At 36.8% G+C, this 27194-nt stretch overlaps 1 protein-coding gene across 3 annotated transcripts in view; it reads left to right on the forward strand.

Annotated features, from left to right (window-relative positions):
- Positions 1-27194, forward strand: part of RIMS1 (regulating synaptic membrane exocytosis 1) — a gene marked incomplete at its 5' end in the record, with an annotated part of 498114 nt that overhangs the window by 66975 nt on the left and 403945 nt on the right. For 2 of the 3 annotated variants that reach the window (XM_082729763.1, XM_082729765.1), the window contains one exon: positions 19138-19218. The exons of the other annotated variant lie outside the window; for it this stretch is intronic. In XM_082729763.1, the coding sequence (XP_082585889.1) occupies positions 19138-19218 (81 nt within the window). The remainder of the gene's footprint in view (positions 1-19137; positions 19219-27194) is intronic. 3 annotated transcript variants of the gene reach the window in all.

Genomic DNA, 27194 nt, shown 5'->3' on the forward strand with positions numbered 1-27194 from the left:
CATAAGATATATTTTCAGTTCTACATAAAATGTAGAGTGTCTTTCAAAATACCAATTTTAGGACTTTTTTTCTATCTATAAATGCTGGTCCTGTTCTTAAGTAATATTTTGTGTGAAATAGTGGAAGCAAATTTACTTTTTAAATAATCTACATATAATTTATGACAGGTAGTGTTTTAAGAATACGGTACTATGTTTTGTCCTTTTCCTGAACTATATTTTAAAAGCTCCTTTAAGTTCTTTGTGTATATGTAATAATTCAACTTGATGAAAAACATCCCTACACAAAACAAATTTCTTAACTTTAACTGTGTTTGTATTATCCTTCTGATTCTGACAAGGTATAAAGGAATAAATTGTTCACTTTGAAAAAGTGTATTAATTGACTTCCACAGTGGTTTAGTGGAATCATTGTTTTCTGAAGCAAATTAAATTATATTCTATTTGCATAAGAAAGAACATATCCTTAAATTATGAGACTTTTGCCTTCCTTCTTTGAGCCATCAGTTATTTTTCTTATTTATTTTTTACTTTTTTAAAGATACAATTTATATACAATAAAATGTACAGATCTGAAGAGTTCAGTTGGATACATACTGGCAATTGTATATAGCTATGTCACCATATCTTAAAACAAGGTACAAAACATTTCCATTATCCCGCCTCCAACTGCCTCCACACCTAGAGGCAGCTACTTTCTGATTTTTGTCACCATTGATTACTTTTTATCTCTTATTGAACTTCATAAAAATTGAATCATACAGTAAGAACTCTATGCCTGGTTTCTTTCCTCAACAAAAAAATTTTTTTAAGATTTTATTATTTGAGAGAGAACGAGTAAGAGTTAGTGAGAGAGAGCACAAGCAGGGGAGAGGCAGAGGGAGATACAGAACCCTCATTCAGCAGGGAGCCTGATGCAGGGACTTGATATCAGGACCCTGGCATCATGATCTGAGCTAAAGGCAGGTGCTTAAAACTAACTGAGTCACCCAGGCCCCCCATCAACAGAATATTTATAAGATTCACTCATTCACTAATAACTGTTGTATGTATCAGAAGTACATTCCATTGTATGAATATGCGGTGATTTTTTTCAAACACCTGGGTTTCCAGTTTAGATTATGAATAAGAGTACTCTGAATATTCTTGTAAAAGTCATTTTGTATACATAAGTTTTCATTTCTCTGAATAAATCCCTAGGAATAGATCTCTGGTTCATAGTATAGGCTGCTTTCTTATTAATTTATAAGAATTCTTTATATATTCTGGGTGCCTGGGTGGCTCAGTGGTTTAAGCCTGGCTCAGGTCATGGTCTCAGGGTCCTGGGATCGAGCCCCACATCGGTCTCTCTGCTCGGCAGGGAAACTGCTTCCCATCTCACCCCCCTTCTCTCTCTGCCTGCCTCTCTGCCTACTTGTGATCTCTGTCTGTCAAATAAATAAATTTTTAAAAATCTTAAAAAAAAAAGAATTCTTTATATATTCTGGGTATAAGCCCTATATACATACGTATATGTATGGCATTTATAGTATATATAATGTAAATGTTTTCTGTCAGTATAACTTGTATATTTATGATTTTAATAGTGTCCTTTGGGTGCAGAATTTCCTCTTTTGCTGAAGTCACATATTTAAATTTTTGTCATTGGTAAAGGATCAGTGAGTTTTAATTACAAAGTTACAAAACCTAAAATATTATTTCCAAAATAAGGGGGTCATTTTCAGTTACAGAGCAATAAAATTATGGCTAATTTGAGTAGACAAAGACAATCTTGTCAATGTCACATCTTTTTACTAAATTTTATACATAAGAGAAAAAGTAGAAAAATTTTCAGTAAGGTAACTACACGATTTTAGAAAAAGTGTCTCATTACCCCTTGAAATTTCTCTGCAGGCAAAATAAGCTATACAATTATTTGCTTGAAAAATGACTATATAAATTGTGTTTATGAACAATGAAAATGTTAAGAGTTTCTTATATTTCCTCTTCACTATTAGGATGACAGATATAGTCTACCTACTGCAATGATCACATTTTTATTCCTCATACATCTAACTTGGGTATTTCAAAGAAGTACATTAGGATTTCCATGCTTTTTTAGTTATTTACCTTTAAGTTTACATAAATATATTGACTGCTACCAGTGTGAAAAAACAACCAGTCCACAAATAAAAACGCTAGGCTTTACACAAAAAAATTAGTTTAATGCCTTTGATGAGTTTATGAAAGAATTATTAAGTACCTCGTGTGGGTCATCTCTCTGTGAAATTAATATATGAGAATGGAAAAAAGATGTTCCCTGAAACTGTATAAAGATGAACTTTCTTAAGAGTCATGAAAGAATTATTAAGTACCTCGTGTGGGTCATCTCTCTGTGAAATTAATATATGAGAATGGAAAAAAGATGTTCCCTGAAACTGTATTGTCATTTGGAAGATGAACTTTCTTAAGAGTTCTATGATATGTTCAATGGACCAAAATGTGAGGTCATTGCTTATGTTCAAGTAAATGTGGTTCTGCTTTTAGAATAAGAAGTGGCCAGTTGAAAATATTTCCTACTGAAGTGAAGTGCCATATTTGCTATTCTGTGTTGTCATTTGGAATAATTTACCAAGCATCACTTATATCCCATGGAGAAGGAATATTCCTGATGTTGCAGTTACTAAGTGTCAATTCATCATTTCTGAAACTGAATGCTATTCCTTGGGAAATGCTACATAGTATGTTTCTGTCTTAGACGTGAACAATGAACACTATCATCTTGGAGATCTGAAAATCTATTCAGTAAAAAACCCTACTTAACCTGTTTAACTTGTTTCTCAGATTTATTTGACCATGAAACCATTTTCTTTCTGTGTGATAACACTTAATTCCTATGGAATGTTTCTGTGAAGCATTCTTTCTGAAATGTTAATTTTGTATAACATTTCAATTTTAGTGAGATGTCATTATCATCATAGTTACATATACATATATGTGTGTGTGTGTATATATATGTATATATAGATGCCAAACTATACTCTGTAAAGCATATTAGATTTTTTAAGCTTAAGAAGAATTGATTCTTTTAACTTTTTCTTATGAGATAAAGTTTTAACCTTTCTTTCTGTGATTCTGTTTTGTTTTTCTCAAGAGGATTTCAACATAAAACATTAGTAAAATAGAAATTTAAACTTATAATCAAGAAAGATGTGAGATTATAAACATGGTTACCATGTCAGCTGTTATTATGATAAACTCTGAGTTTTTCTCTGAACTTTCTTGGAACCTTGACCAAAAGAAGTCATGATAGGTATTTGTAATAAACAAAGAATGACATTTTTCTTGGTGCTAAATTTTGAGAACAAAAATTGTGGAATGGATGTGAATTTTTTTTGTTTTTTGTTTTTGTTTTCTGGTGAGTATGAGAGAACAAGAGAGCATGAGCACAGGGGAGGGGCAGAGAGAATCTTAAGCAGGCTCCATGCTCAGGAAGATGTTGGACTTTGGGGCTCAACACACAAACCTGAGATCATGACCTGAGCCAAAATCAAGAGTTGGACACTTAACCTACTGAGCCACCCAGGCACCCTGCATGTGGAGTTTTATAGAAAGGGCTCAAACTGATGTAATAGACAGTGACCTCACCAGTAATTTCTACTAAAGGCAAATACCGATTCCATACAGCTATTTCTTGTATCAGTTGGCCATAAAAACTGGAGGCATGACATTAAAATGGCAGTCAGGAAAAGCTATTCCATGAGGGATTATGATAATGCAATCCAAGTTATTTGAGATTTCTTATGGTTTAGCTTCCTCAAAAGAAAGGACTCAGGCTGTCCTGTGTAGTAAATGAATGGCTCATTCATTAGGAGTTCCCAAATACCTGCATGAACATATTAGAATCATCCTGGGAAGCTTATCATTTGAGAGTCCCCATGCCCAAACTCTAGCTCTGAGGGTCTGGGCGAGCACCCTATGACTTTGTTCCTTTTAAAAACCTCTTTTAGATAATTCAGATACATGGCCATGTTTGGAAGACACTCACTGATGATTTCCCTTGAATATCACTTTGGTCAGTTGGCCTTTTAATATGAGCTGGCATCAGAGAAGCCATTAGAGTTTGTGTTCCTTCCTGTGGATCTAGAGTGGTAACACTGCACAACAAATGGAGTTAACTTTTAAGAGAGCTGTTAAGCGAAAGAAGTGCAGCTACAGAGTGCATGCCTAATGAGAGTCAGTTGAGGGGTTAATGAGAAAGAGAAGTGAAGTGAGGGTAGAGGGAACACAAGACTCAATTCAAATAGATGAGACGGTCTCTGTAAAAGACAACAAATTTGTTCTGTTCAGCTTTTAGCTTTTCAAGAGCAGTTAGGAAGCTACATCTGGGTAAATTTCGGTAGACATTTAAAAAAGAATACTGCAATAGTCAGAAATCCTTAACAATAGAATTAGCTATCCTAAGGCTAGTGAAATACCTGTGGCTTTAGGTTTCCTATAGCAGAAGCACTAATGCCATAGAAGTTAGTGACTTGGTGGGGGTACCTGGGTGGCACAAGCAGTTAAGCATCTGACTTTTGGTTTCAGCTAGGTCATGACTTCAGAATCCTGGGATTGAGCCCTGTATCAGGCTCCACGCTCAGTGTGGAGTCTGCTTGAGATTGACTCTCTCCCTCCCCCTCTACCCCTCCTCATGTGTCTCTATAAAATGAATAAATTAATGAATTTTATTTTTTTATTATTATTTTTTAAGATTTTATTTATTTATTTGACAGAGAGAGATCATAAGCAGGCAGAGAGGCAGCAGAGAGAGAGGAGGAAGCAGGCTCCCTGCTGAGCAGAGAGCCTGATGCGGGGCTGGATCCCAGGACCCTGAGATCATGACCTGAGCCGAAGGCAGTGGCTTAACCCACTGAGCCACCCAGGTGCCCCAAATTAATGAATTTTCAAAAAAGAAGTTAATGATTTGGAAGGAAGGAGTGACAAATTTCAGTCTTAGAGTTTGAAAACCTCTATTTTTTTTTTTTTTAATATTCATGGATCTGTAAGTAAGAGGTATATATCAAGTAAATCCCAGGAGTGACTAGCTGAAACCCTGGAAGTGGTGCTGAAGAGTGAGATGAGCATTAGTTATATATGATAATAAAATTAAAATTATTTTACAATCTTTGAGAACACTAAGTGACATTAATAGAATACCTGTACATTAAAAATATAATAGGCTTTTAGGTTTTTAAATTTTTTTATTTGAGTGTAGTCACACAATATTACATTAGTTTCAGGTGTACAGCTCAATGATTTGACAAGTTTTTGCATTATGTTATGTTCACCATATGTATAGCTACCCTCTGTCCCATTACATCATTATCACGGTGTCATTGACTATATTCTTTATGCTCTGCTTTTTATTCCCATGACTTATTCATTCTATAACTGGAGGCTTCCACGTGGTATAGAATATTACATAACCATTTAAAGGATGAGATCATGCCATTTGAGACAACATGGATTAACTTAGAGGGATATTATGCTAAGTGAAATAAGTCAGTCTGAGAAGAACAAATATCATATGATTCCACTTATAAATGGAACTTTAAAAAATGAATAAGCAAACAAAAGGTAGAGTCAGAACTATAAATACAGAGAACAAACTGATTGTTGTCAGAGGGGAGAGGGGTTGGGCAAAATGGGTCAAGAGAAGAGGGAGATATAAGCCTCCAGTTATGGAATGAATAAGTCATGGGAATAAAAAGCAGAGCATAAGGAATACAGTCAATGACATTGTAATAATGATGTAATGGGACAGAGAGTAGCTATATGTGTGGTGAACACAGCATATATACTTACATATATACATACATATGTGTGTATATATATATCAATCACACCACATTTTCCTTATCCATTCATCTATTTATGGACACTTAGATTGTTTCCATGTCTTGGCTATTATAAATAATGCTATAATAATATAGCAGTGCAGATATGTCTTCGAGTTAGTGTTTTCATTTTCCTTGGGTAAATACCCAATAGTGGAATTATTGGATTGTATGGTATTTCTATTTTTAATTTTTTGAGGAACCTCCATACTATTTTTCACAGCAGCCATACCAATTTACATTCCCTCCAAAGGTGCACAAGGGTTTCTTTTTTTGACATCCTCACCAACACTTGTTTCTTATCTTCTTGATTCTAACCATTTAGGCATGAGGTAATATCTCATTGTGGTTTTGATTTGTATTTCCCTGACAATTAGTCATGTTGAGCGTTTTTCATGTGTCTGTTGACTGTATATTTCCTTTGGAAAACTATCCATTCAGATCCTCTGCCCATTTTCTAATTTGACTATTTTTGTTGTTGTTGTTGTTTTGGTTTGTTTCTTTTTTTTTTTTTTTTTGGTCATTGGGGTATATAAGTTCTTTATGCATTTTGGATATTAACCTCTTGTCACAAATATCATTTCCAAATATCTTCTCTCATTCGGTAAGTTGTTTGTTTGTTTTGTTGATGGTTACCTTTATTGTGAAAAAGCTTTTTATTTTGATGTAGTCTCAATATTTTATTTTTGCTTTTGGCCGTCTTGCCTTCGGAGATGTGTCTAGAAAAATGTTGCTATGGCTGATGTCAGAGAAATGACTGCCTGTGTTCTCTTCCAGGATTTTTATGGTTTCAGGTCTCACATTTAGGTTTTTAATCTGTTTTGTGTTTATTTTTGTGTATGGTGTTAAAAAGTAGTCCAGTTTCATTCTTTTACATGTAGTGGATAATAGACTATTCTTCAAAATAAAAATATTTATGTTTAGCATTTTTTGGAGAAAGTCAACCTTTCTTGCATTATTGATCTAGATTTCAACACTTAATCTTGTTTTTACCTATATTTGAAGATAATTTTTATATTACAAAAGAGATAATTTGAGCAATTTCAAGGAAATAAAATGGTATTCAAATAAGAGTTCAGTTTGTTGAACTAATACTGTTGCAATTTACATATAACAGGGCTTTGTCAATGCTGTGTTAATGGTTCTTTTCTCTGCCTAGCACCTGGAATTGTGAGGATCACATGAGTTAATGTATATAAAGAGCTGAAAAAAGTTCATGTAATGCTCAATAAGTATCAGTTATTAACATTATTAATGAACAGACTGACTTGATTTCAGGTTGTGACCATAGTCACTTGTCACAGTGTATAGCACAGAGCAAGTGCCCTGCAAGTTATTTGTTCACTGATCCCAGAGATGACATAATCATCAGGGCTTTCCAACTGGCTCTTTGGAATATGCCTCCATTTCATGTCCTATTTCTAAAGCAGACATTTATTGAACCTCTTCCCAGTAGTTGAGCTACAGCTATTAAAATCTCTCTTGCCTATATATGGACCCTTCACAGAATATACTGGTGAAGGATGAAGAGTCCTTAGCCTAGAAGCTTTCCTGGACTTTAGTATATTTCAATATAAATCAGTTGATTTCAAAAGAGCTAAAATTAATGGAGAGGGAAAAGAAAGCAGATAATTTTTAGTAAGAAAATGGTATGTGGAACGGAGATGAAAATGACAAAATTATGTTCCAAGAATTTGAAATAGATATACCTGACTTGGGAAGTGGGCTGTATCAGGAATTAAGAAGAAGAGATTAGTGAATGAGGGCATTGGTCGAAGAAATACCCTAGAACTGGATAGCTGTGTATGTATTTGATGGGGGAGGGGGATGCGAGCTGTTTTACAGAATCTGTGAATAGGAGAAAATGGAATTTAAGGAAAACTAGCACTTCATTTAAGAGATAAAATGAATTTGGAAGTAGTATACAAAAATAAGAAAAAGCAATTTCAAGAGAGTCTTCAAAGGAATAGTCAGAGGACTTAATAATCATTCATTGTCCATTAGGGAGAGTAAGAGGTGATACTGGCATCAAGATTATGAACATCAGTAGTAGGAAGATTTGATTAACTCCTATATAGAATTTGGGAGGTTTTCAGTTTGAGAGAAGGGGAAATATTAAATTCAGTATTTCAATTGGCTTAAGCTCAGTTGTTAGGAAAGTATTTAAGTAGATATGGATTTAAGACCTGATAGATAATGGGGGTTGATGGTTCAATTCATGAACCGTCAGCCAACTTGAAACCACAAGAAGGGCAGTCCTACCGAGTCAAGAGAGCTGAGAAGAGCATTTAGAGAATGTTTGCCCTTGTCAGTGAAAGGTAAGAAGTCATACTTATTATCTTTCCAGATATTTTACCTTCCATCAGTATTGTGGCCTCTTGACAAAGTAAAGAAATGATATTTACAATAAAAAGTGAATAGTATATATTTATGCACAAGTAATAGTCCATGTACAGCATATGTTCATATCTGGCTCCGTTTTCTCTCTAATTTCTAGGCAGGTGAATCAGTTGAGAAGATAGTTACGATTAATTGAAAGCAATGCCTGAAATACTTCATTAATCCTTTTCCAAGTTTAATTTTCCCATTTTATTTTATCTATTTAAAATCCACTTAAATACCACCAAGGAACTGTTATGGACCTCTTAGTAGATATTTATTTAGCTATTTGGCTCCCAGATGAGGAAGGAGAATGAATGCTTTTGGAGAAAAGGCATACTTAGATACATTGAACAAACCCCCAAAATCATTATCCAAAGAGCTATGGTTTTGTGTTACAGATAAAGAGCAGAAGAATTGTGAGTTGTAAGCAAGCTCTGGCAATAATCTTTATAAATACCATTTATCTTTCTCTACTACCAAATTGCATTCTTTACTCTGGACATGTAGACTATAGATAACCATTACCTGACAACTATCTGTTATTCTTCTACAACACTGAAATGTGGCAAGGAGATGTGTATGAGGAGTTAAAGCTTAAAATACTTGATCATAATTGTATAACTCTTGCTGAAACTTTAATGACTGTGAAACAATTTATTTGCTCAAAACAAAGTACCTCACAGATACCATAGATTTTTGAAAACATGAATTGACTCTCCTAAGAAGAAATTGGTATTTCACAAGTAAATGTGTAACTTGGGTAGCGCCAGGTGTCATGACTAATAGCATATGAAATTCCTAGCATAGCTCCTAGTCCACTGTGAGCAGTCAGAAATTTTAGATTTTATTTTATTTTTTTAAAGATTTTATTTATTTATTTGACAGACAGAGATCACAAATAGGCAGAGAGGCAGGCAGAGAGGAGAAAGCAGGCTCCCTGCTGAGCAGAGAGCCCAATGTGGGGGCTTGATCCCAGGACCCTGAGATCATGACCTGAGCCGAAGGCAGAGGCTTTAACCCACTGAGCCACCCAGGCACCCCAAGCATTCAGAAATTTTAGCTGATATTATTTACTATTATTTTTCTGTTTTGTGATTGTATAGTTTTCACATCTAAATATCTTTAATTTCATCTTGTTTTGCTGAATTGCTTTTTTGAATTAAGACAACTTTTAGTTACATGTTCTCTCTGAGAGTGCTACTATTCCTGTTTTACTTGGTGTTATGGCTGACTAAACAGTCTCTCTCATCCCATTCAAGTCTGTGATTCTTAAGATGGAGAGACTACACTCAGCCAGGTTTGGGGCAGAGACGAGTTCAGACGAGTGGTTCTTGGTTGGACTGGCAGGCACAAAAGTTAGCTGTTAGGGGTACTGGGAACTACTTATTAATGAAATTGAACTAAAACCTGTAAAGAGTTTCCTCTTTACGATAACTTTACGATAGTTCCAAGGTTACCCCCACAATACTGTCATTCTTACTCAGTTTTAGACCAATATGCTTTCTTTCATGGAAAAGAAATGAAACTAAAGACTTTGCTGTGTGAACCTGGAGCCCATGAGGATGGTTCCACACAGAAGCACTGTCTTGAATGCCGGAAGAAAAAAACAGGCTGAATTTGCTAATCCACAGTTTCTTCCCTCACTAAAGAAAATTAGATATTACTTAACTTTTTGTGATGTTCTCCTTATTTGCTGTGGGTTATCATTCCCAGGTGAGTTTTTGTTGCTTTCGTCGTTTCATTTTTGTTTTCTTAATTCACTGTAAATCTGAAAGACTAAGACCTCTGAGCAGGCTTCAGATGTATTTACCTACATAGCTTGCACAGAGCTGGGTTAGTGAGAAAAAGAGGTAGCCTTAGCAACATCACCGATTTTGCCCCACCCAGAACTGCTCCGAGTGCTTACTAAGGGAAGCTGGGTACTCAAGAAGAAACAAAAATATGTCCCTCTGTGCTTGCACTCAATGAGGAAAAGAGGAAACTGCTCACTTATTTTTGCTTTTTGAGACCTGGTAATCCTGGTCACTAGTGAAAACAAACTCTTAGTGGTTGATGGTTGGGAGAAGGGAACTCCCTCAGACATTTCCCCTACTCCAGACACAGGCAGGAGTGGGGAAGTTTTAAGCAGAACTTTCTGCCTCTAAGGAGATGAATTAGAAATAGAAGAGGTGGAAAGAGGATTTTCACTCTCCAAAACCTTTCCAAAATGAATCTCGTTGGACATTATCCTGCAAGAATCTTTTTTGGAGAAAATGGAAATGCCAGGGTCAAATGAAAGGTGACATTTTGGGGACAAATCCCCTACCTCTTTTTTTCATGTCATCCCTCACTACCTTCCCAGCCACGTTACTTTCACACCAGATTCTGTCCTTCCTTCCCCCCACCCCTGCTTCCACACCTCTTTCCCTGTACCTTGAACTTCTCTCCCTTTTCCCAGGGCCTGTTAATTCCTTTGCTTAGAATCTCGCCCATGACTATGAAAAAGACCATCTTCCCTCATTAATCCTCTTTTTTCAAATCAGCTTTTGTTTCCATTTGCACTAATTGACTGTACTCCCTCCACTTTCACAGCACCCCTTGTCCCATCAACCCACCATAATTCCACTCGTGCCCCATCTCTTTGTACTTCTGGAGAGTTCAAAACATGATTTCAGAGCTCATCCTTGATACCTCTGCTACAGCGACATATTAATAGTTTCCTCCCTCTGGAAATTCCTTACTTCTTACTAGATGGGATTTCTCCACTCTGGGGAATGAACAGAAATTCTCTCTTGCAGGTTTAGTGGTAGGAAATTTCTGGTGCTTTTGAGTTTTCTAAAGTTGTGTTGTTTTGCAGGCAGCAGGTGGCTTTTGGAGAATGTACACAGGCTAGTAAATAGAATGTAAATGGGACAGTGTGTGGGGGGATGTTAGCAGATATAAATTCATAGATATGCATAATATCTCAAGAATTGGTGGATAAAAAAAGAAACTATGTCAACAGAAGACAGTAGCTTAGATAAAAAGGAGTTAATTGGTCATATTTCCAAAATGTTGGAAATAATATTAGGAAACAAAATTAGCCTATTGGCATTTTGGAGACATTAAGGGCTAGGTTTGAATAATTCAGAAGACCTGGACTTGATTTTTTACCTGTCATTTTCCTTTTTATCAGTCTTTGAAAAGTCTGGTTTTCTAAAACTTAGAATCTCCTATTAATCTTAAGTGAATCTTGATCTAGTTATCACCTTTATTTTAGAATACTGTACCTTTTTGGGTCTGGTTTTGTGAGTAACTTCCTGACCTCTTCAGGGGAGGTTCAGTGACCCTCATCAGTCATTGTGAAAAATGGCCAACTGGCTTCCCTTTTCATATCATTAAGAACCTACTTTGCCTGTCCTCCACATCTTTTTTAGAATAAAAATTACTCTAATGTAGCTTCTGAGGGTTCCCTGAATGCACACCAGAGGTATAACAGGCCCTGATGATTTGTGATTAGTACATCTGGATTTTTAAAATATCAACATTCACTCTCCTTCTGGTGTAGAATTTTTACTATTCCATCTTCATCTTATGGGTAATAGTCATCATACTCATTTGTTCACGGTTAAATTGACATGAATATGCAGTTTTTAAAAACTCACTTTTTAAAGTAATATTTTTCTGCTTTTTCTCTTTTAGTATTTGTGAGTGGGAATGAATCACTTTTGAAGCCCTTCTTGGAGAAATGTATTTGAGGAGATTTTTTATCAATTGTATTGTCTTGAACATGTGTTAAAAAAAATCTTTTTCGCTTTCTTGATTCTTTTTCTTGTATCGGCTTTTACTATATAGAGATGGCGTGTCTTGTGTTTCACCTTCCAGAGTGTCACCATTGGTCTTAACGTCACTCTGCATTTCCAATTTAACCAACCTGACGCCTTGTGTAAATTTCAGGAGGCTGCTTGCAGGTGATGGAAAGGATATCAACTTCGATGCCAAGGAGACCTTGATAAAAACCTTGGCTTCTTAAAATATCAGTATTTGCCATTACTATTGGAAAAATAATCTCTTAGATGTGTAGTTTCTTCATCTGTCAAATGGGACAATCATGTCTCTTTTCAGAGTAGTGTCTCGAAGTTTGAATAAGAGATATGCTGTGTACATTTAGTACAGAATAGGTGTAAAATGAACAAAAGTACTTCTTATTTTCTTATATGTTTAGAAAAATCAGAAGAAAAAGTGATTTTCTCTTTTTACTTTAATGAACTGCCTCCCATAGAATTATTTCCAAGTTTTATTTGATAAAATACCAGTACACTGTATGTTAAATATATCTTACTCGTTCAACCAATGACTCGACATTAGATAGTCTTTTCTACTATATAAGTCATATGTGGATGAATATCTTTTTTCTTGTTCAGAAGGAGAATGAAATTTAGTTAAACCATATAAAAACATACTTAGTGAAGTTATTTAAGTCATAAAACTTATTGGCCATGGATCCATTTATATTTTGTAAATATTTTTTAGAAATGATGTATGCTGCAATCCTGCAAAGAGTATTACCTAGAATCTATTCTAAATCACTGTGTTTTAGCATGTTAAAATTACTCAAGCTTAAAATCCACAGCTTTTGTCCTTTTTATCTTATTCATTCATTTAATAGATATGTATTAAGTGTCTATCATGTCAGGCACTATTCTAGGTTCTTGGCATATGTCAGTGAACCGAAGAGACCGAGATCCCTCCTCTTGAGCAGTTCACATTGGAGCAGTGAGAGGCAGTAAACTTTAATAAGTAGTAGAGCAAGGTAAAGGGGATTGGACATATAGAAGTCCGGTGGCTATGGGAAAGCAGATTACAGTGGTAAGTAAAATAATCAGAATGGGAACGAACCTTCAAGAACTGACACTTGAGAAAAGTCTTGAAAGAGGTAAGGGAGTTGCACTGATATCAGGAAAGAACATTCTGGACAGAAGGAAAAGTTGGCTGGTAAATGAAAGGTCCCCCAATAATGGGTCCGTGATCAAAGGAGTGAGACTGATACAAAGCGAAGGTCAAGCAAAGCTTTATTTTGCTCCAAGCATCGAGACCCAAACCAACCATCAAACCGACTGTTCAGAGCCGTCTCTTACAGAGAGGGCGACCTCTCTCTGCCTTAAAGACTGGTGGCCAATGAGATTGTAACACACAGAGAAGGCTACACAGTCCTGCTAGGTCACACATAAGTGACCAGTTGAATCCATTGAATTACAATTTACCCTATAGTAGACATTTCACCTAGCCTATCACCTTGGTCAGAATTGGTGCCCAAAAGGCAGGATACTCCTTGGGAGACAGTATGCGCCCTCACTGATTGGGTACCTCCACCTGGCCTGACCCACCCTTTTATTTGGGCTTTGTTACCTGGCACTGGTTTCTGGGACTTGTTTTTAAGTAAGTTCCCTGGGGGGGGGGGGTGGGAGCAGGGACAGTTTAAGTTTTACTGTATAAACAACAAAAATCACTGTTTAACCGGATGGAATCGCTCTGGCTAAATAGGCCCTTACAGTAAAAGGGATCTGTTGGGTCCCCCCCAAAATTGGGTACCCCAATAATGGGTCTGTGATTAAAGGAGCGAGACTGATACAAAGCGAAGGTCAAGCAAAGCTTTATTTCCTGCCAAGCATCAGGAATCAAACTGGCCAGCCAGGACCACACCTCTTACAGAGAGGGCGACCCCTCCCTACTTTCCAGACTGACTTTTATAGAGCAAAGGCCATGTGGTTGGGCCTGGCCACACACAGGTGGCCAATAAGATTGTAACGCCCACATAGGAAACTCCACAGTGATGCTAGGCAACCAACTGAATTACAATTTACCCTAGTAGACATTTGAACCAGCCTATCACACCTTGGTTAGGATTGGCGCCAAAAGACTCCCAAAGGGTGGGGGCCCATACTCCTTGGTAGCTAGGAGACAATATGTGCACCCACTGATTGAATACCTCCACCTGGCCTGACCCACCCTGTACTTGGACTTTGTTACCTGGGACTGTTTTCCCGGACTTGCTTTTAAATAAGATTCCCTGACGGGGCAAGGTCAATTTAAGCTTCACGGCAAAATGCAGTTCAGCCGGGGTGGGGCTGCTCTGGCTAAATAGGCCCTTATGGGACCCAAAGTAAGATCATGCCCGGTGTATTTGAGGAAAACCAGGAAGAAAGCCAGTGTGGCTGGAGCAGAATGAACAAGGAGCGAGGGAGTAGGGAACAAGGAGTAGCAGGTGATGAACTCCAGAGTTACGGGAGGCTAGATTATGTTCTGAGGACTCTGGCAATTTATGTGTAAGTAAACTGGGGAGCCATTGCAGAATTTTGAGCACAGCAGTCATGACCTGATTTATCTTTCGGAAGAGTTGCTCTGGCTGTTGAGAATAGCCTAGAGGAGAAGGGCAAGGGTAAATTGCTGGACAACCAGGTAAAGGTCTTGTGGGAATCCAGGTAAATGGTGATAATGTCTCAAAACAGGATGACAATAATTGAGGAGGTAAAAAATGGTCAGACTGTGAACATATTTTGGGATTATGACCAATTTTATGAATTGGATGCTAGGTGTAAGAAAAGAGGAGTAAAGTCTAAAGTTATTGGCCTGAACAGCTAGTGAAATGTATTTGCAATCATCCAAGATGGAGATGGTTGCAGGAGAATCTTTCTTTCTAGACTTCAGCTCAGCAAGGAGCCCAATGTGGGGCTCGATCTTACCACCATGAGATCATAATCTGAGCCAAAATCAAAAGTCATATTCTCAACCAACTGAGCCACCCAGGTGCCCCTTTATATTTTGTTAACTGGTGATCTGCAAATCAGAAGATTGTGTATTTTAAAAATTTTTCATTTTCTCAATCTTATGTTATTTTAACTGTCTCTAAGCTTCTTAGGACAAATGCAGACTAGTACAATAACACTTGGGGAGTAAACACAAATATGCTTTTTCCTGAGACTCTCTTTGAATATACTTATCTCCGGTGATAGTAGGAGAAATCTCAATAAAATTCAAAAACCAAGAAATTGAGAACAGAAACATAAACATGTCATATCTATTTGACAACTTTGTGCACAGTAACTATTTCCTGATATTAATCATGAAAAATAAAACAATTTAGATAAAGTTCAACTTGAGTTAAAGTTTCACAAAATAGTATTTTATTTTTGTTTTTGTTTTTGTTTTTTGGTTTTTTTGCAGGTGGGTCAAGGGGGATAGGTATTTATTACAGGAACCAAAATGCAAGCGCAAAAGAGAGAAAGTAATTTTGTAAATTTTGTTTTTTGAAGGTAGTTAGGATTTTTCACTCACATACTCTGTTGGGAAGCCCTTTTAGTTCCTGTTTGGAGAGATGAAAGTCTTACCATAACCTCATCGACAGGCTTGTGGCAGTTAGAGTTTCTCCCGTGTGTACGTGCAGGGAAGAGTAGAAGTGGTTGAGTGGGCAGTTGGCAGGCATTCATCGCATTGATTGCAGTCATTCATAAAACCCAGCAGTGCTGAGGGTGGAGTCAGGAGAAGCATTCCTCTGAGGTGGTTGCAGAATGTCTCATTTGCATGAATCTGCAGTGATGCTTGAGTGATGAGGGAATGCTCATTTGCAGTACGAAGACTGTTAAGAGTCCACATCTGATAAATCCCTGAGGAATTAAAGACGTTGCAAAGAATAGAGGTGAATCCCCTTGAACTCCTAGTCTCTTGATCCACAGTAATTCTAGGACGTCAGCACTTTGGCAGGGTTTATGGCTTCCTTACATCTGGCTGAAGGAATAAATCATATGTAGAGGAAGACACTTAATAGTTACAACATAACAAAATATTGTTGTGTTTCTTAAAGTATGAAGGGTCTTTATGATACAAGTTTAATGCACGGGAGATAATAGAGGGTACTGGTGCTAAACAATTTCTGTATATTAGAACTGTCAAAACTATTACAGCTTACCCCTCCAAACTGATAGGTCAGATACAACACAATGCAGTTACAATTTTAAAGAAATGTTGATCCACACAAGCTAACAAAAATCTCAAGTGTATTATATATTTTTTATATAGCTTAATGTATCTGTCTGAGCATAGGGATTTTTAAAAAATCTTTTCTTTCCTATATCTAGAAAAATTCCAGCTAAAAAGAAGTCCAATTAGAAAATGTAGGAGTATATATTACCGTAGTTTAGATCCACATCAAATTGGTTGAATAATAGCAATCTGAAACAAAAAGATTTTCTCTAGAAAACATAGATTCAGTAGCCAGCTGTATCACTGTAGTCTTGTGGTCAGAATATATGTTAGTATGAAAAAATATGTTGCTTACCTGCTTTTTAAGGATTAAATATATTAAGTATATTTAAAGTTATATTTATTCTTTTATTAAAGATTTTATTTATTTACTTAAGACAGAGTGAGCATGAGTGAGAAAGAGAGCAGGAGTGTAGGGGCAAAGGGACACGGAGAAGCAGGCTCCCCACCAAGCAGGGAGCCTGATGTGGGGCTCAATTACAGGACCCTGGGATCATGACCTGAGCTGAAGGCAGATGCTTAACGACGGACCCACCCAGGCACCTAAAATTATATTTAAATTAATTGTAAATACTAATCTTTTAGGTTGTTGGTAAATTTTTTTCATTATCCAATATATAAAGTTCAGAAATTCAAGTCAAGTTTTTAATTGAAAGAGTCTATAGTTATACAGACAGAGGCAGTATTTTAGCTATTGTGCTTTTATACCAGAACCACTGGGTACTTGAGATTAGATAAGAGTTTTCCTCCATAGATGTGGTCATTTACTCGGGGCAGAAAAAAAAAAAGTTTTGCCTTGGATCCTACCTTTAGTGCTGGCTGATAATCCACATTTATTATAAAAGAGGTACTTAAAAGCATATCTAAGGGGGCACCTGGGTGGCTCAGTGGGTTAAAGCCTCTGCCTTCGGCTCAGGTCATGATCCCAGGGTCCTGGGATCGAGCCCTGCCTCGGGCTCTCTGTTCCGTGGGGAGCCTGCTTTCTCCCCTCTCTCTGCCTGCCTCTCTGCCTACTTGTGATTTCTCTCTCTCTGTCAAATAAATACAAATCTTTAAATAAAAACAAAAAAACAAAAAAAGCATATCTAAGGAAAACTGTAATTAAAATGGTTGATTTATTATTTTATTTTAAAGCTTTGTATAACTTCCTGAAACTTCAGGGGAAAAAGTGAACTAAGACAGAAGGTTGCATATGGTTTCTCATAGATATCATTCTTCAAAATGTTTTTCAAAGTTGGTGATATTTCCGATAGTTTAACGAACCAATGCATGTAGATTAAATATGCTAAATGTTCTATTTTTAGTTGAGTGGGAATTGCTACAGATTTTCCAGTGCTATGAAATGTAACTTCTTGAGCATTGTACTTTGTCTAAGTTAGACTAACATTTCAGAGCTCAGAAATCCCAGGACATTATTTCTCCCTAATAAGTGCCTGCTTGGTTATTATTCCCTTAACCCTGATGTCTCCGAGTGGCTTTCTACTTCCACGAAACTAGAACAAGAAGAGAAGGCTTTGTGGTTCCTGTGGATGTCTTTGACTCCTGTCTCTTGACCAGTCCATTAAGAATTTAGCATTAGTTCTTGACAGATGCCACCTTACTTTACTTTTATCCAGGAGGGAAGTGTATCGAGGCTTTAAAACGGTATCATTTTCTTTTCTTGTCACGTTACATATTGATTTCTAAGTCTCACTTGACCTTGTTTGGAATGAGCAGTATGTGTGTGTGCACGTTTCTTTGCGTTGTGTCCACGTTTCCCTGTATCGTTTCTTTCAGAAGTGGAGAATTTTGCCATGCAGCTTTTACCTCTGGGAAAACAGTTTATCCACCATTGCCTCACCAGCGATCCACTTCTGGAATAACACGACTGGCTTTAAATATTATTAGGGTACTCAAACCTCCCAGAAGCCTCCATGGGAATTGTTAAGAACCAGATTCATGGTTAAGAATGCTGGGACCTAAGGGGCTTTTCCATTTAGCAAAGGCTATGATGTGGGGTCTTAGCTTTGTAACTGAGGCTTCCCTATTCAAAGCAATATTTTTAAAGCCTTTGAGGGGAGTGGGTATCTAAACAGCCTTAAAGGGGGCTGCTTTTGAATTTCTGCCAGTGAATCTCTTCAGTGCTCTATATGCCCTGTTGACACAAGGGTGAGAGGATCTTCTGCTGCCCTTTGGAGCTTTGTTGTATTATCTATCCTCTGCATTTATTTAACCTGTAATGGAGGACTTAAGACACAAAGACCTTTTGCTATTTTTTTTTCCACATTGTAGAGGTATTTTCTCTATTTTATACACACACGCACACACTCACACACACACACACACACATACACACAAATACTTTACATATAAACATTTCTTTCTGAGTCTTTTTCTTTTCTTAACTTGAAGGGGATTTTGAACATGGAGAATGTCTGAAGTCCTGTTAGATCTCTTTCTGCATAAAGAAAAAAACCCATGTGGTAATGAATGACATGAAACAAGATTCTATATCTTTTAATAAAATAGCCAAAGCCACAGAAAATCCTGCCCATCTTTTAACATGTCAGCACAACAGGTGTTTGTATTTTTGAGCTTTCAGATGTCATCACATGGCGAGGCCAAAGCCTTCAGTAGTGTTTCTTCTGTGGGGATGACTGCTGACCATCATTTTATTGTTGCTAAAAGGAAAATCAAATAAGGAGGCTAGTACAGATTTTACTTGGGTATAATTGAGCTCTTGGAATTCTAAGTAAAAAATATCTAACTCTAAAGGCTTTTCCAGGGCCTCCAGGTTAAGATTGAAGGGGCTTACATAGATTTTCCATTAGACTGTGTTTTCAGTACCGTGTTTAATTTCCAGATGTGTTCTACCCTTTTATAATTAATAGTGCGTTGTGCTGTCTATCATGCGCCCCAGGTGTGTTGTCAGGGACATGGCGAAGCCTGCTGCCTGCAAAACACCAAGAAATGCTGAAAACCAGCCCCACCAACCTTCACCGTGAGTATGGCATTAGTTTTATTGACTGAAAATGTCGTCTCTTACACAGATCACTGGTTACAGATTTATTAATTCACATTGCATGTGGGAGTAGGTACTCTGACTGCTCGGGTATATGTAATAACAAGGCTACTATTGAATCAGATAAAATTATCTGAAAACATGAACTCTGTATTAAGTATCTTTGTTAAATGAAGTTTCTAATGCCATATTGGAAGCTTAAAACTAATTAGAGGAAAGGGACACATTTTTAGGGCTCTACAGAGGCAGAAATTCTGTACCTTTTGGATCTGGAATGTGTGTGGGCTGAAGCCCAAGATTTGAGGGAAGTACGTAGGTAAGGTACAGAGAGGGGAGTGTGCAAGTAAGGGAAATGCAGTGGTAGCCCATTATCCACCCTCACCATATTACTTAAAGGTATGGATAATCCAAAAGAGCCGATTGCCCTGCAGTTTCATTTTTATTTTTCAACCCCCAGTGTAGATCCTAGTGAAGAGTTAAACGACCAACACAAAGGGGAAGCAGGAAGTAGAAAAGAAACCAAATAAGTAAATTCTGAGTTGTGAATGTGGATTTTGATGAGATAAAATGTCAATAGCTTTAAATTCTGCAGAGTAACAGGATATCCTCAGTCTTGACTAGAATTATGCTCTTATTAAGAAAGATTAAACATTTCTTTAAAATGTCTCAGTAGCAGCAGTACTCTGCATACCTATTACAACCAAGTAGTTACTACTGGGAAATGTCTCCTTCCAAAGTTTTTATTAAACAACTTTGAAGAAATGTGTCCTAAGAGTGATTTTTCTATAGATTTATTTAACTGAGAGGTCTTTGAAGTAAACCAAAATTAAGTGTTAAAATTGTAAAAAGTGAGAAAAAAGTGAATTTTCATAATTCTTCTACTATGGCAAGTTTTTATAATTATTGGCAAAGACCAAAATTAAACAAAACTTATAAATCCTTATATTTTATATATGATAGTCACAAATCATTTAAAAAATTATGTTTTAGGAAACAAAATTTTGGTAAATAAATTTTCAGAGGCTCAGTAGGTTGGTTATAGATTTTAGCTCAATAAGTATACTTGAATATCATCTTCTACATTTAATCAGTACTTTTCAAGGAGTAAAAATAATTTTAATTTAAAGGTAGTAAAAAATGATAATTACATTGGAAAAAAGTACAGAGTTGGAAGAAGTACTCTTAATGATGTTGCCATATTTTTTTCTGTAAATGTTCCTGCTCTAAAGCCATTTTCCTGATAATTGAACTTTCTTTCATAATTCATGGAAAACTTATGATCCCCACCTCCTATCTTATGTTCTAAGCATTATAAAACATTTTATTTTATATAAGGATTATATAAGGATTCAGCTGTTTCTGGGAAAGTTCCTTGAGGAATAAATACTGATTTTAAAATGTTATAGTCCACATGTTGAGGTTCTATTTTAATTGGTCCCACTCATTCTAATGTCCATTTTAAATTAGAATTTTTAGATATGGAACAGCCTTTGTCATCCTTCCCAACAAGACTTTAGATCACTCTTTTTCCTTTATTTGTTTTTACTTTCCATAGACTTAAGAGCTATAGAAATATGTTGTAATTTATCTTGCACCTAGTAGAACTTCCCTGGTGGCCAAGAAAAGCAACTGTAGTTCCTTTGGAGCCTCTATTTTGACCACCTCTTTCCTCATATAAACTTTTTGAGTTAAAATAGTGAAACCCTCTTTAGGTGAATTGAAGTATTTAACGTTTCCAATTCATTCCTTATCTTGCTGATTCTCTATAGTGTCTTTGTAATTTGAGTTCTCCACATCCACTTATGTGCCTTTCTAGGTTGATAAGAAAAGGGCAATAATAAATTGGCAGATGGAGGCTAAGGGTAGGCTTTAGCCTGTAGGTCAGCATTTTTAAATTTGTGAGTCACAACCTTTCAGTGGGTCTGAAAATCCAAGAATGTATCCCAGGTTAATATTGTGGATGAATTTCTGTGTATGGCAACTGGGTAAAATTAAACAATTTAATAAACTCTATGTTTAGTTATAAGGATGTACAAATGGGTTTTAATTAGGAGAGTGGCTTAGATTTGCATTATATATATGTGTGTAGGTATATAACATAGATGTATTACTTTGGCAGAGGTTGGGAAGATGGAATAAGAATGTGATGTGGGCTTAACTAGGGACAAGAAAATCAATTAATAGACTATCATAATAGTCCAAAGAAAGATGATACATACCATCTTGACCTATAGGAGCAGCAGAGGTGTGGGAAGGAAACATTTCAAAAGCTGAGTAAGGAGTCACATTGGCAGTGGTTGGTTGTCAATGGAATATGATTTCTAAGGAAAGAGTTTAGGGAGACCATCATATAATTATTTGTTAATTAAGGACCACTGACTGAAAAGTGGGTTAAAGAAGCAAACTAGATCTAGGTAAATAAGCAGTGAGGAGTTTGGATTTTGACACAGAGATTTGGTGGTACCTATCCATTATAGTTGGATAGTACCTATCCAAGAAATAGTTGGATATATGAACCTGAAACACCCAGTTAAAGTTAACTGGGAAAGTAGATGACATCACCAAAAGATATATAGTTAGAAAAAGATAACAGAGAGAATCCTAGGCAAAATCAATGCATAATGAATGGGTAAAGGAAAATGATCCCCTGACTCAGCTGAGAAATAATAATTTAAAAAGTAGAAGAACCAGAAGCCAAAGTAGAAGGGCTCAAGGGGAATCTCCAATAATCAAATTCAGCAGAAAATCAAAAAATAACTTCAGAGATAAAACATGTCCTTTGGATTTGGCTATACAGAAGTCATTGCTAGCATTTGTCCTAGAAGTTTTAAATACATAAGTGGGTGGAGATACTCTATTTTGATAGGTGTGGGGAGGAATGAGAATCAGGAAAAGGAAACAGTGATTGTATATGACTTTTTAAAAATGTTTTTGCAGGCGTGGAAAAGAGAGAGAGTTGTAAGTAGACAGGAAGTAGGGTGACTACGCTTATGTTACTTGGTACATTTTATTTTGCAAGCCTAGATTGAGGGATACACATGTCAATATACTTAATATTTTTGATAACTGTGTATATAAACTATCCAAATATTCTTTTGCAGTTATTATTAAAATGTCACTTAGTCATATTTTTGACATGCTGCATAAGTTGTCATCATTTAATCAAAGTAACAAATACATCAAAAATAATGGTGGAGTTCAGCAAATTGAGTCATATGCCTGCTATTCCTCAGGTACAACGTGCATAGATAAATGAGACAGAATTCTTGTCTTTTTTTTTTTTTTAAGATTTTATTTATTTGGCAGGGAGAGACACAGTGAGAAAGGGAACACAAGCAGGGGGAGTGGGGCAGGGAGAAGCTGGCTTTCCACTGAGCAGGGAGCTCAATCTCTGGACCCTGGGATCATGACCTGAGCTGAAGGCAGAAGCTTAACAACTGACCCACCCAGGCACCCCCAGAATTCCTGTCTTAAGAGTTCTTCTCTCTCAAGTGGGAGGTGGCAGTTACTTTATCAAATAAATTATAATATTTCATGATAAGTGCAATGTGTTAAAAAATGATTTATTCTGTTCGGGTTGATGTGGTCAAAAGAAAGATTTACAGAGCCTGCAATACTAGTGCTCGCTTCGGCAGCACATATACAGAGCCTGCAATACTTAACGTGAGTTTTGAAAGATGAATAGTTCAGCAGGTAGGCAGTTTTGGAGTATAGTCTTCCAGAAGAGAACAGTTGCCCTGAGGCCCAAAACATCAGCTTCTGCTGGTGTAATTTAAAACATGCTCATTGCTGGGGCCTGAGAACATGTGTATGTGTATTTGTGTGTTGTGTAGTCACATGCATGGGTAGGAGTTCATGTGTGTGGGGGTCAGTGTGGGCATTGTATGTGAAAGAGGAGGTAAGAAGTGCTGCATCAGACTCTCTGAAGAATAGGACATTTGTCTAATTTGGAGAAAGTAATTAATTGTGCCTTGTCTTAGGTTTTCTCTTTAATACTGTATTTTGAAATTTGATACATCTTTATGGGTTTTTGAGTTTTTCAAAGCGAGTATGGATTTAAAAAGTGCGAGAAACTCTTTTATATTCATCAATATCAGTCTTACATGTTAGCAGGGATAAATAGGAGAGGTAGGAGGTGGGGGAGATTTGAGAAAATTTCCCAGGTAGTATAACCAGAGTGTAGTGATCCATTAGATATAGTAATAAAGCAAAGATGAGGGGAGATAACTCTCTTTAGCTCAAGAAATTAAGTGAATTGATAAAATCAACAAGAGAGTTAATTTAGGCAGAAAAACAAGTTTAGATTTAGCATTAGTTTTATGTATTAATGACCAATCACCCATGGGAGCATCCAGAAGATATCTCGCTATTCATACCTCAAACCCAGTAGAGGGTTAGTGAGATATACTAATTTGTGAGCAATTACTTTAAAACAAAAACAACTAAGACAAATGAAATAGCATGGAGTTAGAAGGAAAAACTGGAAAAGGCAATGTGGAGGGTATCACCTGTACTGCAACAAAGAGCAGAGGAATTAAGTAAATTATGCAAGATCATGGAAGAACAAACGTGTCCCAGTATTCCTGGAACTATCCACGCTTTAGTACTGAAAGTCCATGTCCTGGGAACCCAACCCCCCAGCCCAGTCCTTGGAAAATTGGGATGGCTGGTCACACTAGAATTGGTGAAGTTGGAATTTGAAAGTAAAAATCTAGAAAATGAATGTAGAGCCAAAGGAAAAATATGCTTATACAATGTTTGTTTTATTGTAGAAGGTGACATTATCAGGAATAAATTGAATCCATAGAGGTACATGTATCATTATTCAGTCTTTCTTGTTTTGCTTTGTTTTTGTTGACGATTGCCTGCTTTTTAAAATGAACATATAATTCATATGCCATATGTACAATTCACCTCCTAAGGAGTACAGTTAAGTATTTCTCACAAAATTGTGCAACTATCACTGCTCTGTAACTTCAGAACATTTTGATCTCCCCCAAAAGGAAACCTGCTATCCATTAGCAGTCATTCCTGTATTCTCCTCAAACCCAGTTCTTAGCAACCACTACTTTTTCTGTTTGGATTTGCCTCTTCTGGACATTTTACATGAATGAAATCACCTGATATGTGGACTATTTATGTCTGGTTTCATCATTTATCATAATATTTCAAGATTTATCCATGTTTGACATTACCAATGCTTTATCCCCCCTTTTTTTAAAATTTATTTTTTATTTTCAGCATAACAGTGTTCATTATTTTTGCACCACACCCAGTGCTCCATGCAATCTGTGCCCTCTATAATACCCACCACCTGGTACCCCGACCTCCCACCCCCCACCCCTTCAAAACCCTCAGATTGTGTGAACCATGAGAGACTATGGACTCTTTTTTAAGATTTTATTTATTTATCTGACAGAGAGAGAGATCACAAGTAGGCAGAGAGGCAGGCACAGAGAGAGAATGGAGAAGCAGGTTTCCCGTGGAGCAGAGAGCCTGATGTGGGGCTCCATCTCAGGACCTTGGGATCATGACCCGAGCCGAAGGCAGAGGCTTTAACCCACTGAGCCACCCAGGTGCCCCTTTATCCCTTTTATTGCCAAAAAATACTCTTTTGTATTTATATACCACTTTTTTGTTTATCCATCTATCAGTTAAATGGACATTTGGATTGTTTCCAATATTTGAGCTATTGTGTATAAAACTGCTTTTAACATTTATATACATTTTTTGAGTGAACATATGTTTTCAGTTCTTTTGAGTATAAACCTATGAATGTAATTGCTGGGTCATTATAGTAACTGTATATTTATACTGTTTAGGAACTGTCAAACTGTCTTTCAAAGCAGCTATACCATTTTACATTCCTACCAGCAATGTTAAAGGATTCCAATTTCTCTACATCCTTACCAACACTTGGGATTGTTAGTATTTTTTGTTATAGCCATTCTCATGGGTATGAAGTATACGAATGGCTATCTTATTATGGTTTTGATTTGATTTTTCTTTTTTTTTTTTTTTTTCTTTTAAACTTTTTATTTTTTTATAAACATATATTTTTATCCCCAGGGGTACAGGTCTGTGAATCACCAGGTTTACACACTTCACAGCACTCACCAAAGCACATACCCTCCCCAATGTCCATAATCCCACCCCCTTCTCCCAAACCCCCTCCCCCCAGCAACCCTCAGTTTGTTTTGTGAGATTAAGAGTCACTTATGGTTTGTCTCCCTCCCAATCCCATCTTGTTTCATTGATTCTTCTCCTACCCACTTAAGCCTCCATGTTGCATCACCACTTCCTCATATCAGGGAGATCATATGATAGTTGTCTTTCTCTGCTTGACTTATTTCGCTAAGCATGATACGCTCTAGTTCCATCCATGTTGTCGCAAATGGCAAGATTTCATTTCTTTTGATGGCTGCATAGTATTCCATTGTGTATATATACCACATCTTCTTGATCCATTCATCTGTGGATGGACATCTAGGATCTTACCATAGTTTGGCTATTGTGGACATTGCTGCTATAAACATTCGGGTGCATGTGCCCCTTTGGATCACTACATTTGTATCTTTAGGGTAAATACCCAATAGTGCAATTGCTGGGTCATAGGGAAGTTCTATTTTCAACATTCTGAGGAACCTCCACGCTGTTTTCCAGAGTGGCTGCACCAGCTTGCATTCCCACCAACAGTGTAGGAGGGTTCCCCTTTCTCCACATCCTCGCCAGCATCTGTCATTTCCTGACTTGTTGATTTTAGCCATTCTGACTGGTGTGAGGTGATATCTCATTGTGGTTTTGATTTGTATTTCCCTGATGCCGAGTGATATGGAGCACTTTTTCATGTGTCTGTTGGCCATCTGGATGTCTTCTTTGCAGAAATATCTGTTCATGTCCTCTGCCCATTTCTTGATTGGATTATTTGTTCTTTGGGTGTTGAGTTTGCTAAGTTCTTTATAGATTCTGGACACTAGTCCTTTATCTGATATGTCGTTTGCAAATATCTTCTCCCATTCTGTCAGTTGTCTTTTGATTTTGTTAACTGTTTCCTTTGCTGTGCAAAAGCTTCTGATCTTGATGAAATCCCAATAGTTCATTTTTTCCCTTGCTTCCCTTGCCTTTTGCGTTGTTCCTAGGAAGATGTTGCTGCGGCAGAGGTCGAAGAGGTTGCTGCCTGTGTTCTCCTCAAGGATTTTGATGGTTTCCTTTCGCACATTGAGGTCCTTCATCCATTTTGAGTCTATTTTTGTGTGTGGTGTAAGGAAATGGTCCAATTTCATTTTTCTGCATGTGGCTGTCCAATTTTCCCAGCACCATTTATTGAAGAGGCTGTCTTTTTTCCATTGGACATTCTTTCCTGCTTTGTCGAAGATGAGTTGACCATAGATTTGAGGGTCTATTTCTGGGCTCTCTATTCTGTTCCATTGATCTATGTGTCTGTTTTTGTGCCAGTACCATGCTGTCTTGATGATGACAGCTTTGTAATAGAGCTTGAAGTCCGGAATTGTGATGCCACCAACGTTGGCTTTCTTTTTCAATATCCCTTTGGCTATTTGAGGTCTTTTCTGGTTCCATATAAATTTTAGCATTATTTGTTCCATTTCTTTGAAAAAGATGGATGGTACTTTGATAGGAATTGCATTAAATGTGTAGATTGCTTTAGGTAGCATAGACATTTTCACAATATTTATTCTTCCAATCCAGGAGCATGGAACATTTTTCCATTTCTTTGTGTCTTCCTCAATTTCTTCCATGAGTACTTTATAGTTTTCTGAGTATAGATTCTGTGTCTCTTTGGTTAGGTTTATTCCTAGGTATCTTATGGTTTTGGGAGCAATTGTAAATGGGATTGACTCCTTAATATCTCTTTCTTCTGTCTTGCTGTTGGTGTAGAGAAATGCAACTGATTTCTGTGCATTGATTTTATATCCTGACACTTTACTGAATTCCTG

This window comes from Mustela nivalis, assembly GCF_964662115.1.
Source record: "Mustela nivalis genome assembly, chromosome: 5".
In the NCBI taxonomy this organism is placed as follows: Eukaryota; Metazoa; Chordata; class Mammalia; order Carnivora; family Mustelidae; genus Mustela; species Mustela nivalis.